Source organism: Glycine max, chromosome 18, assembly GCF_000004515.6.
Source record: "Glycine max cultivar Williams 82 chromosome 18, Glycine_max_v4.0, whole genome shotgun sequence".
In the NCBI taxonomy this organism is placed as follows: Eukaryota; Viridiplantae; Streptophyta; class Magnoliopsida; order Fabales; family Fabaceae; genus Glycine; species Glycine max.
In genome coordinates this window covers 2,250,887-2,265,388 of record NC_038254.2, presented here as the reverse complement: position 1 = coordinate 2,265,388, position 14,502 = coordinate 2,250,887, and the positions used below count along the sequence as shown (strand labels likewise).

Sequence of the window (14,502 nt, the reverse complement as noted above, 5' to 3'; positions counted from 1 at the left end):
AGTTGTTTGCAGTCAATTTCAAAGATGTCATTTTGAAGACCCATATAAGCTATCCACGAAATTGCAGCCAACAAGTAGAAAGCTTCTACTTCATGAACCGGAGGATTTCCAGTATGAGAAAGTGTTCTTGCCAACACAAATTCACCTCTATCATTTCTATTACGAAGACCTGATATGTTTTTTTTTTTTTTGAAATTTGCCTTCCATTGCAACGTGTGCTCCATTCCCAATTCTTACTTTGGCAGTTGTAGTTTTGTTGATCGAGCTCGTTGAAAAGCCTTTGTCAAGCATATGTCATGTGATTTATACAACCATACAACTGCCATCAATAAAGCTTTTGTGGGTTTATTGGTTGTAATACATGACCTTGTTCCTCTTTTGCAACTAGTTATTCCTCTTCCCGTTGATGACATCTCCTTGTTGTTTATGAGATTTGCATATTTTCTCATTCTATATTGCACTTATTAAGCATATCAGTTCGTGGTTTTACCCAGCGTTGAGGATCTGAACTACATGTTGCAAGCGTTTGATAAAAGCAAGTTGCACGCATCCCACACCTTCTCATTACGCCTTCTCCAGAAGCACCAGAGAGAAGAAATAAACTGGAACTGATTTTAACAATTAGAAAATACAGTCTTTAAGACTGTCAACACTGTTGACCTTAGGGCTTATAGTGTTCCAACATCCATAACCCATCCACACTTTCATGATTTGAGTGCAACCAAAACACGCATGCCAGGATGATTCGACACTGCTCTCACAAAGAGGGCATAAAGCAATACATTTGTACCACCTTCTAGCTCAATCTATGCCTTGTGGGAAGACAATCATGCACCATTCTCCAAAGGAAGATTTTGATTTTATGGGGTACATGCAAATTCCAGATCAAGCTCCAGTCTCCTAGCACACCAAGATGGGATGCATCAATAAGAGTCTCCTGTGTGTGGGGTAATAAGCTGACTTTATGCTATATTTTCCATCGATCCTTGCTAAAGTTCCAAATTAGTTTATCATCATCTCCACTAGGTAAGACTAATCATATTCATATGAATATTTGCTAAATTTACATTATGGAAAAATTCAATGAATTTTTAACCGAAAAATGTATATTTTTACTCTCTATATACTTTTGGTTAAATTTATTTTAAATTTTGTATTTTTAAATTAATGAAATTAATCTAATTTTTAATAATGTTTGATTTTCTTCCTTTTAATTATCTTTTTGTAATTAAAATTAAATTTCACTCAAACCAAAAACACCTCTTTTTTTATTTTGATTTTAAATAATGTAACCTTCGATCAAAATAAAAAATAGCAATATTTAAACATCCTAATATTTTAGATATCTCATTGACACTCTTTTTTCTGTTTTTCTTTTGATTTTCTTCCTTAATGTCGACGAGCCTTTTCGTGAGAGAATCTTCGGCTTCAGGCGCGAAGCGATTCAGAAGCTGAATGCCATCCTGAACAATAATCAAGCACCGGAGATATCTTATGTCGTTTAGTCGTTGTGCGTGACGAAGACGCGAAATCTCCAGGGGTCAAAAGCAACGACATTGGTAAATGTTCGGCCACGCATGGAGCTCAAGTTGCAAAAGCAGGTAACGTGGCGTCTAAGGAGCTTCGCTGGTGTGCGGAGCAGCTGAACAAAAGCGTGAAGGCGTTCGATAGTGCTACGGTGAACCGCAACGTGGAAAATTGGGAGCGCCAGCCAAAGTGCTTCGAGCTGGGGAACCACGACGGCGCCTCTGTGCAGATGGGAAGCTCGCCGAGGTTTCCGATGTACGACAATGATTTCGGATGGGGGCGGCTCTTGGCCGTGCGCAGCGGCGGAGCGAACAAGTTTGACGGCAAGATGTCGGCGTTTCCCGGGAGGAATGGCGGTGGCACCGTTGATTTGGAGTTGTTTTCGGCGTCGAACAAAATGGCGCGACTCGAGTCTGATTCTGAGTTTGTAGGGACACGTTAGATTGCCTTTATGTTTTTTTTTTCTTTTTCCTTTTTTGGTGAATGTTAGACTGTCTTTATTTATGTAAAAACTCGAGTAACGTTGTTAGCATCGACTTTAACTTTTAAGAAGTGCGAATATAGTCTTAAAATTAAATTGTTAAAGAATATATAGGATGGTTTTTGATATTTATTTTTATAAATTGTAGTTTTTATTTTACATGTTTAGAATAATATGATATTAATACATGAATAATTAGTATTCATTAATTGACATTAATTACGACTATATAAATATATTCCTCCTTTATGAAATTAATCAAAATGAATGATGAGATAAGTTTAAATATGTTTTTAATTAGATCCTTAAAATTGAGTATTTTTTAGTTGTTTAAAATTAAAGTTTTTTTAGTCTTCAAAATTTGTAAAATATTATTTTTAGTTATTTTACATAGTCTAAGTCAAACATAAAATAAGATATTTGCAATTTTTATTAAATTTTGACTGTTAAAATTTAATTTTCTCTTTTACATTTTAAAGTGATATTTTTTATTTATTAAAAATCGACATAATCAAGTCAATAAAAAAATAAAATACTTCATTAATTACTTTAATTTTTTTATTGACTTTATTGTAAAAATTTTAAACCATTATAAAACCATACTTTAAAATATAAAATATAAAAACAAATTCAAACGTTAGAAAATTTATAATAAATTGCAAATATCCTATTTTTTCTTTTGTTCATAGTGTGCATAAGGACTTATGGAGGATAATGGGTAAGATTTGTGTATCCGTCTCCATATTCACATTTTTAAAAAAAATTCATATCTAGTCCCTCATTTAAGCAAATAATAATTTTAATCCTCAGCTCTTGGATACATATATCCTTACTTTATTAACGTATAAAGTTAATTAATATATTAATAAAAATAATTACTACAAGTAAATTAAAAATACATTTTTAAATTTTAAAAATATAATATTAAAATCATTCACACATAATATTAAAAACAAATAAATATAACATTAATTTATCCAAACTCAAATCATAAATAAACAACATTACAAAAATAATTATACAACATAACCATTCTTAAAATTAATATTGTAATCATTTAACAAAAATTCTAATTAGATATCATATGCTGACATATTCTCTAGGACATGTAAAAAAATAATATATATATATATATATATATATATATATATATATATATATAAACTATTTAACTTATAATTATATTTATAAATTAAAAAAAACACAAATAGTTTGGATATTTAACTTTATCATTATAATTAACTTATACATAATTTTATAAATGCTTATCTCTCAAATCTATATAGTGCTTTGATCTACTAGAAATTAAAACATGACAAGATTAAGAATTAGACTATTAAAAAACAATACCTAAGACTACCAATAATAGATAAAACTAAAACAATAATGTAATTTTCATTAAATTTTAAAATACATAATTAATTTTTCAAAACAAATTATATATATAATATATATTATTTACTTATATATATATATATATATATATATATATAAATGACATGTGCAAGACGAATACTATAATACTTGCACCCATACTTATGTTTATTTACATATAAATATCAGTTCCCATACCCAATTCCAATATATCAATAATTATTCTCTTCACTGCAAATATTTTTGTAGATATTTAATGATTTAAGTATATTTTGTCATCCCTGTAAGAACTAAAGTATTTTACATATTTCAAAGACTAAAAAAAATAACTATAAATTTGGAGGAAAAAATGATTCAAATTTAAGAGATTAAAAATATTTATATGGAAAAATATTTTGAGGATTATTTTAGACTTTACTTTCCTTTTTACTCTAAATTAAGTTATATAGTCCAAGTTTTAGTTTTGTAACAAATGTCGTCACTGCACGCTTAGAATGAGGCTGCTTTTGCTTTGCCGATAGCATCTCTGCGCCATTGTGTCGTTATTGGTATTTATTGTTATCGATTCGAGTTCCTGAAATCAAGTTCGCTTTTAATTTTCATTTATTAATTGGCAGGCGTTTGTTTTCTCTATGAATCATTTCTAGTAGTAATCTTTTTAAACATCTTTCCATTAAATGAAGAATATATTAAAGAGCAAAATGTAAGTTAATTTTATAAAGAGTAAAAAAAAATTAATGATGATAAAATTAATTTTATAAATTATTATTTTTTTCATCTATTATTCCTGTATAAAATAATTTAGAAGAGTATAAAAGTTCAGAAGAAATTATATAATTGGAGTATAGTGCTGTGTTAAAAGTGAAAATACCAATTAGTCTTATTAATTAATGAGTGGCAAGAATAGAGTAGTTAATTAAAACTGTAACGAAGACTTCAGATACCATCACTAATGTAGTAACTATTTTGATCTATTTCATTATTTTAACAAGGACAAATATCCGTTATGATCTCTACAACTGTGAGAGAATAATAAATTGATCCTCAAAAATAAAAAATATTAAATATTGACTATTTATCCATGGTCCAGCCCTTTGTCATTCTTGGTTTGAGGACCTGAAATCAGTTTCACTTTTAATGATCATTTATTAGATATGTTAGTTTATGTTTATTTAATAATATAACAATTTTATATTTCTTTCGTTTCTTTTTATATCACCCTTTAGTGTAAAAAATTGTTCTAAACTAATTATCGTTTGATAAAACTAATTAAACATTATAAATATTTTCTTATGGAGTACCCTTAACAAATACTATATAGTAAATGCAAAAATCAAATGAATTAGAGACCTTTTTATAAAATTTAAAATATTAATTATATTTCTTAACACATGTGCCAAAATCTACGTCACATATAATGAAATTGAGGGAGCATCTTTTTGTTGCAAATATTTTTAATTACTATATTAAATAAAGTATATTTTTTTGTGTTTTTAACATATTAAATCTATCCATTTTTATTTAATATTTTTAATTAGTATATATTTCTCTTGATCCTTTTTATAAGATTCAAGTACCTACCGATTTAAAAGGATAAAAAATTAATTATTAAATTATTCACATTAAATTTATGATTTTTTTCCAATATTAAACCTTTTCTTAATCAACAAAGAAACGACTCTTAAATAAAATAAAGGATAAAGGTACAAGGGTACCCACCCTTACATAGTTACAAAGAACCTATCCTCTACACCAACAAAGAAACAAATGTTTCCCATGCCACCAGGAGCCAACAACCAAAACAAAAGTTTCCCCACATAAACATAAATTATACAATTAGTCATTTAATTATAATTAAGGATTCAATTGAGTCTCTTTAATTATTAAAATTTTTAATTATATCCTTTAATTATTTAAAACACTATAATTATGCTCTCTTTTTTTTTCTCATCTTGTTATCTTAATTGACATAAATTTTGTAAATATACATTTTACATTATTTGTATTGGGGACTCATAAAAACATCTATTTTTGTCACAAAAATAATATGATTATAGTGTTTTTAATAAATAAAGAATTTTATTAAAATTTTTAATAATTAAGGAATTCAAATAAACTTTTAATTATAATTAAAAAAGCTAATTATATAATTAAGCCCCAAAACAACTAACCTAAGGCCAGAAACCAAAGCCAGTTAATCCTAACTATAACCTTCCCATGTACACTAAATACACAAAAGAAAAACAACCACCAACGGCCAATAGCTAGCTAGCCTTCCCAACATGCATACGCATCCAACACCCAACCCAAAACATAAAGGCACCTACTATATATAAGGTGGATTGGATACTTTAAAAGAAAAAAAAATTACGGGTTCAATTTTTTATACTAATAAAAATTTACATTCTAACGAATTATTATTTATCAATAAAAAAAATGATATACCACTCCACCATAAGAAATGCAGCTTTGGAACATTATACCTAATATCAGTGAGACTTACTTTTATTAATCTCTCTCATACAAAATATATTTATTATTCTACTCTCTTCATCTTATAATAAGTGTTATTATAAGTTGTTTTACACAAAAAAAATAATAAATAAATAAAATAGTTAAAAAGTTAAAATAACACTCATTTTGTTATTTTTGTACTTTATTTTTTTTTCTTATACAGTACTTATTATGAAAAAGAGGGAGTAATATTTAGTAGTTATGCATGTGAAGAGACAAAATAAAGTTGCCAATAACTTGTTGGTTGATGTTATATAAATTATTATATGTTTTGTTGGTAGTATGTTATATCTGAAAGCTATATCAGAAAGAAGTGGCAAAGAAGATGTGTGGCAGAAATTTGAGTTTGTCAATTTTAGAAGCAGTAAATGGGTATGGGAGAGGTGGTGCAGCATCCAGATGCATATGAAGAGGTGATCATGAGCTAAAGTTATGAACAGGAAACCAAATATTGTAACAAATAAGAGATAATTTAGCTCTGATTGGGGCTACAGTCAGATTTCAGTGCGGCAATGGGAGGCATGCACATTAATTCGAATAAAAAAACAACGGTATACGAACAGCTTTGAGAGATAGTTTTTGCAGTCAACATGTCTATTATGAAAGGATTAGGTAGTTTTGGTTTTTTCTTATTGAAGGAGAGATTATAATGTAGTGGTTGGGTTTTGGTGAATCTAATATGTAAACTACTTTACGGGTTTTGGCGGGGGACGTTAGGCAATTCGGTATGCATGCAATTCTGGTTGTTTTGTTTTTTTACTAACTTGGTCACACCTTAGTCCTCTTGAATAAAATTCGTTTGCTTTAAAAGAAAATAATACAAACTATTATATGAATGCAGTGTCAGATCTAGGACCTCATGTAAAGAGGACGATCTATTAAAAAATAAAAATTAATAATTATTAACATGAAAAGTGAAAAAAAATTAGGAACAAGGGTTCAAATATATAAAATATACATTTTTATGATACTTATAAATAGTGTTTTTTTTAAAGTGAAGAGGTACATGTATACTATCTCATTTAGGGTGTGCTGGTTTGGTTTGCAGAGAACAAGAAATAAAAATAAGTGAAATAAACAATAGAATAAGATAGAATAAATATTTTTACACTCTATTTTAAGTTAAAATTTTTATCTCAGTTTTATTTTCATTCCATTCTACTAAACGGATCCTTAAGTGTAGATCTAATACTTGAATTGCCTTTATATATATTTGGTAAGCCGTCCAAAATACTTCATCTTAAATGTGTGAATTCATATGGGTACGCATTGGAAGCCCAGAAATTCAAGAGTGATGAAGAATATTAACCAATAGTGGTGGTGCAATGCTATCAGCCCCATACGTATACCATACCATTATCCACATTATATAATTTTGGAGGTGGCGTTTCCTCCGTACATTGAACCACGTGTGGTTTATCGAACACAAATGGAAAATGGTGCATTGCATGGCATATTAAGCATGCCGTATTCCATTTTGATTGGCATTTGCAGCTAATGTAGTTTTCAATTCTGATAGATGCACAAGCTAATTATCTAAAACGTGTAACTAACATGAATTCTGGCACTATGCTCATTCCATAGGTCAACCTAAGTTCATCTTCTGTGCAACACATGCACCGGCCTCAATAATTAGGGAAAGAAGGGGTTTGAAACAAATTTTAACACTCCCCAGTTTTCACATGTAATTTTGAATTTAGATAAAATATAAAAGAAAACCTCAGTATTGTCAAATAAAGAAAAGAATATATAAAAAACTTTACAGATTAAAAAGGTTTTTTTATTTATTATATAGCAATAAAATAATAAAGAAATAAGACCTTTAAAATTGAATAATAAATCACAAAAATAATTTCTACAAAACGATAGAATATGTTGCATACTTAGCACTTGATTTCAATACCACTTGTCATCATTTGTGATTTTGCACACAAGTACATTGTGATTTTGCACTACACTGTTAGTGCCAACAAACATTTCATCAGGCATCACTGAACATAATCGTACAGCTCAATTCTAGCTTGGAGGAAATGGAAGAGGATAGTTATTGCTGTTTCTCCTGGATTCCTTGCGATTTAATGAAAAAGAAAATACAAAATGGCACGTCTAAGATAATATTACTTGAAAAGGTAATTTTCACATTCGATTGATCTAAACCATTTTAGGATGATTCCAAATACAGGTTGGATTCCAATGGTAAGTAACTAAACTATCGTGGTTTGAAGGGTGGAGACAGTGAAAACGAAACGTAGCCTATTCTTTAATTTGTGAGTAGAACTTGTCCATCTTATATAAAATATATCATTATTTAACATACGAATAAAACCTTCCCAAATATCAGTAAACTGGTAAGTATTTTGCATATTTACATTAATAAAATATTCTCATCCAATAAGCCATATTCTACGGCAATGAAAATGTTTGAATGGTTTTTACTTTTTGAAGTCTTCTCCCAAAACATTATGAGCATTTCACATAAAATTCTCGTAACTAAAATAATCACCAACCAAAAGTTCGTGATTAGTTAACTTTTGGTTTATGAATTATTATCAACTTATGCACTTCATGTAATTATTATTAGTTAACTTTTTCAATCCCCCACCCACCGCCCCTCCTTTTTCCCCCCCACCTTAGCTGTGACAGTTCAATCTTATTGCGTGGTGGCGTGCGTGTATATGATTTCTTCCCAAGTTGCGACTCAACACAGTGCAGATGATTCAACTAATCTAATCTGATATGGGTTAGGTAAAAATCAGCAAAATTTACCAGGCCAAGATTCATTTCTGATATCTTAATCCTCAACTTGTTTATAATATAATATTGAATTCTTTTAACGGTTGTTACCAAAGCTACCAAACAAGGAAAACGAGCAAAGTATTGAAGAGTAAAATACATTAAGCACCAGAACAGCATAAAATGATCATTATGCCATGTTAGGTGTAAGTACTCTAACCCTAGCAGAAATAGGAAAAGGTGTAACAATCTCAAATCCATGTACTCAAATGACATTTAGAGCTCCGAACATCACAACCCCTCAAAACTTAAGCAGCTGCACCTGGCACCGTAACTGATTTCGAATCTTCTGCCCGCTCATGTTCCTTGTTAAGCATCTGAAATCATTCCAGTATTAAAAGACATGAATCACAGTAAATTGGCAATGTAATAGCAACATCTCTCACTTGATAAGCTTATCTCATTTATGATAAGATATAACCCATGTACTCAGTTAGGAGTAAACACAAAATGAGTTCATCATGTGCCCTAGCTTACTCTATACTATACTTGAATATACAAACGATGGATTAATTTTTTTTCTCCAACCTTACAAAACTGTTATTTTCATAATATGATAACAAATCCAAAATACAAAGAAATCAGCAAACATGCATCAAAATTTAGGGGAGTGTATCTCACCTTGTTGTTAATCAAGTTGTGGAGTGCAATTACACTTCTAATGAGAGATGAGAGGTATATTACCAGCATCATATCATTTGTTTTCACTACACATGTACAAAAGATCAACAATTTAAAAGAGACATTCTAGAAAAATATGATATTCAATAATACAAGTCACAAATCTTAACCTGCAAAAGCCTTGATAAGATCAGCAACATTGAGATTTGGTAGCAGGTTAAACACGTCCTAAAAACATGCAAGAAAAGAAATGGTGAAAAATAATGTAGCATAAGCAAAAAAAAAAAAAACTTCAATTATTCCCAGCAGCCATTAAAGTCACATCACATGGTTTATTGGTTGTTACAAAAAGGTTCTAAATTATACTAAAGAATTATGGACCAGCAGAAAATACTTAATCAAGATTCAAGAACCAATTGATAACAAAGCCAAATAATCAGCATTTACTAAGCAAGAATATGAGAAACAAACCTGCAGATGGTACAGGATCTCATGGTTTAATGGAAGCTTTCCATCAATAACAAGGTCAAGGTAACCCCTGATCTCTTTAAGTCTTGCATCCAAACCCTTCAAGGCTGTGAGTTTTGCACTTACCTATGTAAAAATAGCATTGTCAATTCTCAGCATCAGTTCATTTGCTTAAAAGAATCACAAAAGTATTACAGAGAAAAAACATAAAATAGAAAAGTAACAAGACTAAAGAGTACAAAGGGAAAGGAATTAATAAGGATAAGTTATAAGTTAAAAGGGACAAATGAAACCTCTGTGGCAAGGGTGCTAATGGTTGTATCCTTCACATCTCTAAGCAAGTGTTCCACTCCTGCACAAAGGTAAGAAGAATTAAAAAAAACAGGAGAAACTGGTTACACAATTGTATGGATAAAATTCAGAATTTTCATATAGAAATTTTGAATCAAACAAAATATAAACAAAACATAAGAAGAAAAACATCAGTTTTACATTGAATGGCATGAAATACCTATTTCCTCAACTTCATGAGCAGCAATCTCTGATGGCACATGCACAAACACCTTTTGACTTTTTTGAGTGGCATTCTGTACACAGAATAAACTATATGTCAGTTCCTTTGAATACTAATTTAGTGTTGAGCAAACACTAGCTCCCCTCCCACTATCACATGCAGCAGGATTACTTTTGCAAAATAACAGCAAGAACAGAAATATAAGAATTCTATCAAAGATATGAAGGACTTAATTTGTACCTCTTTAACCTCTTCAACAGCATAATATGCTTTTGTTGGGATTCCCAATTCCTTAGGTTCAACATCAATTATAACCAAGACAGGATTTGGAACATAGCTGCAACAGTTTTAAGCTTGATTAATATGGATAAAGATTGATCAGGTACACAAAACTACAGATGAAAATGTTAAAGACATAAAGAGGCAAAGAGAATAAGAGTAACACCTAGTATGAAGTTTCAATCAATTTATGACAACTATATTGACGAGGATAAAGAATTTGCCAAGCCAAACCACTATATTATTTTTCAGCAAAAGTGTGAAATATTAATGCTCAAATAAAGTGAAGAATACACAGTACACACAGCAATTAAAAATCATTATACAGAGAAATTTGGAGCAACAAACATACTCATTAAATAAGCCATGAATGTCAAGGTCATTTTCACGCAGCTTTGGACCAGTGCTATACCACCCCACAACATGCTCCTTTGCTGTAAACCAAAAGAAAAACCCATGTTCAATTAGATCAGAGATATTCAATTAAAAGAGACATACAAGAAAAGGAAAAAATTTCCTACTCATACCATTTATTCTTTTAAACATGGAAAACATCGATTCATGGTAATTGTGGTCAAGAAACCAGATGCTAGGATCCTTGTCATCTTCTTCAAAGGGCACTGTCAAATTAGATAACCAAGTAGTGAGAGACAGACAATTCACTGTCAAATTGCACATTGAAACATCTCAAAAATTCATTTTGGAAGTAACAATCTTATGCATTCAAATTGGAAATCCAACATAGTAAACATAACAATGAAGCAACTAGTGCCACGGGAAACTTCAATATTCAATCATCTGTTATACATAACAGATAACAATCAATGTTAATTTAACAATTCACAACTTTTCCCAAAGCTGTCTGCAAGGGGTAATTCCATTATTATTAAAATTTTGAGAAAGTCCTAATAATCTCTTCACATGAAGGCTTCTAGCACATAACAAAGCTAAGATGGTAAACGTCGCACTTAACAAAAAGCTACTCTACTATATCTGGTTAAAGATAGGGCACAAATCCTCAGAACTAAGATTTGCATTAAGCCATAGCATGTGCGGGAATGTAGGTTTGGGTGTAAGCCTAGGAGACGCAGAGTCCATGGCGGTTGGAGCTAAGGAAGAACTTGGCGAAGAACGCTATCTATCAGCCTCATGCTTAAACCCGAAAACAGTTGCCAATTTTTCATGTCAATGTTATGCTGGTGGCATATTACTATTAAAATGAAATTGATTATAAGCTCATTAACTAACCAATATACGTTGTTAAATTTGCACTTCAAAAATTTGATGTAGAAGTATCAAACCATCAGTTGGTATCTCAATTGGATAGCTCGGATTTTCAAAGTCAGCTCAGCTTGTTTTAAGCCTTAGAAATTTAATCGAACAAGTTAACCTAACTCAATGTGACGTGGTATTTTAAGCTTCTCTTCGAAAAAGCTTTTCGAGCACACCAAACGAAACTGATGTTCAACTAATAGATCTAATTTTAGAGAGAGAGAAAAACAAAAAGGGAAAAGGGAATAAAAATGCCCTAAGTATTGGAGAAAGAAAAAAGAGAGAGAGATCAGATCCGTACCGGCGTAGCTGTTGGTAACGTCGACGGTGCCTTTGAAGGAGGAGCCGAGCAAGACGCCGACGACGCGCTTGCGAGTGTCTTTGGCGACTCTGTTGTAGTTGTCGACGATGCTGAGAAGCACGAGAGGATGAACCACCACTTTCTCGATTGGTCGAGAAGAGATTTGCTGCGTCTTTATCACATCCATTGCAATTCCCAAACTCCGATTTCCCTCTTTCTCACAACAACAACTTCTTCAAATTCGTTTCTTCCTCCCCACTCTGCGTCTCCTCTTCCTCTTTTCTCTTTCTTGTTGGACTCAAACAACAGTACCACACTTTCCACACACCCCTGCTTTTATATTCTTCTTTAAATGCCTCGAAGTTTTTGTCCCCAAGCACACTTTTTTCTGCCCAAGCAATTTGGGCCTGTGGCAAAAAATAATGGGGCCATCTAATTAGCCCAAAATAAATATGATCTACATTTATCAAATTTAGGTTTAAAATTATTTTAGTAATTTGGTTTTAAAAAATTAACAGTTTGATGTGGGCTGACCAATAGTTGACCGAGACGATCTATAGGCCCAAAATATGAAATTTCTCTCTATAATCTATAATTATTTAATTACCCAATCTAATATACACATTTGTTATTCATAATTTATCTTTTAATCATTTTTAAAAATCACTCATAATCACAAATAGCCAGTGTCTAATAAATTTTTAATAGGACAATTATTACAACTACATTTAACTAAAAAAAATAGACAGTTAAGGCACAAGCACAGAGTGTCTGTTTTTTTAACTAATAATATATATAAAATATATAAATAATAATGAAAATAATCTTATTTGGTGTTATCTTCCTTCTAAACATTTTTACTCTCAAGCATTGTAAAGCACTACAACATTTTATTTTAACTTACACCAATAATTACATATTTCAAAACAAGTTATAATGTATATATAGTTAACTTCCAAGACTAGGTACAAAGTGTCTTTTTTGCACTAGTATATATAAAAAAGAGGTTTAAACATATTTTAAATTCTTTCTGAGACTAACTAAATGAAAAATACTAATTATGATTATTAAGATAATAAAGAGTATTTGAAATTAAAATAATTAAATTATTTTGAGGTGCATAATTTAATTTAAATAATATATACCAAAAATATGATTACGGGGGTAACTAATTTGTTGCTTTTTGCAATTACTAAATGATATCATCTTCAGTCATCCATTACTCTACGGGTAAGAATGAAGGAGTGATTAAATAGTTTTTTTTTATTAGGAATTACCATAAAATTTTATTTATAACTTTAAATATTACAGTCTTCAACAAAAGTTGCTCACTTTAAATATTTTAAGTGGTATTCTTAGGAGAATTTTTAGTCAAATACTCAAATTAATATTGTTAATGTAGTTTGACAAGTTAAATTATCCCCCAGTGACCTAGAGTCGTATATCTCTCTGCAGTAAAGCTTGGTAAAAGAGTGGCAGGCATTTTTGCTAGTTAAAAGTTAGTTACTACTTTATTTACGAAGCTACTTATGATAGCTATGTCTATACTTTGTTATTGTATTTTGCAAAGTCTCTTGCATCTTTCTTTTATAATTTTCTTTAGCTGTTGCCATCTACTCAAACAGTCAAACATACATTCAAACAACAACCCTATTCGTCATTCAATTCCGATTATTTCACATTTTTTTCCGCCTATCTTTACATCCCTTAAAATATATTTTTTTTTAAAAATCTCTCTTTCACATTATATCATTTTGTTTCGAGTTTTGCTAATTAATGCTTTAAACATACTTACTAAAAAAAATGGGAACAGTTTATTAATTAGAAATCACTATAAATTGAAGTCGCTGATTAGGATGTGAGTTTTGCTACATTTGACAGGGATGTAAAGAGGGAGTGTGAAAAGAGTAATGCAAAATGAAGATTTTTGTTTGCCTTATAATTCAAGGTTGGCCATATATCTAGGTCCTCTATATAATGATTAACTTTACCATGCTCTTACCACAGAAATTATGTTTATGATCAAGTAATTTTTTATTTGGTTTGCCTTTGCATGTGAATCAGAGCGATATATATACATACCACTGGTCTTTTGAAATTATCTTAGTCCATCTTAAACAATAATTTGAATTAGTTTTAGATGATAAGGATGAATGACATTCCCAACATGGTTAGATTCCGTACCATATATATTACACATATTTGTGTGTATATGATTCATGATATTCAAAGATGGAAGCAGACCCGACGCATGACTCTCATTTGTAACCGTATTGTAAAAGTATTATTGGTATCCTTTAAGCATTCCAAGGTGACATCTCATGAGGATGCGAGTAATTAGAATCCCAAGAATTTAAA

At 30.4% G+C, this 14,502-nt stretch overlaps 2 protein-coding genes across 2 annotated transcripts; one reads left to right on the top strand and one right to left on the bottom strand.

The window, feature by feature from the left end:
- Positions 1 to 913: 913 nt before the first annotated feature.
- Positions 914 to 1,969, top strand: LOC102670251 (BAHD acyltransferase DCR-like). The gene is made up of 2 exons (XM_006603036.1): positions 914 to 948; positions 1,480 to 1,969. The coding sequence occupies exons 1-2, from the start codon at positions 914 to 916 to the stop codon at positions 1,967 to 1,969; spliced, it is 525 nt and encodes a 174-aa protein (XP_006603099.1).
- Positions 1,970 to 8,657: 6,688 nt separating this feature from the next.
- Positions 8,658 to 12,454, bottom strand: LOC100815353 (probable 26S proteasome non-ATPase regulatory subunit 7-like). The gene is given in 10 exon segments (NM_001255942.2): positions 8,658 to 9,006; positions 9,311 to 9,396; positions 9,481 to 9,538; positions 9,782 to 9,904; positions 10,072 to 10,130; positions 10,290 to 10,365; positions 10,533 to 10,629; positions 10,924 to 11,005; positions 11,099 to 11,191; positions 12,145 to 12,454. Coding segments are annotated over 10 exon segments (930 nt in total). The 5' UTR covers positions 12,332 to 12,454; the 3' UTR covers positions 8,658 to 8,937.
- Between the last annotated feature and the right edge of the window lie 2,048 nt (positions 12,455 to 14,502).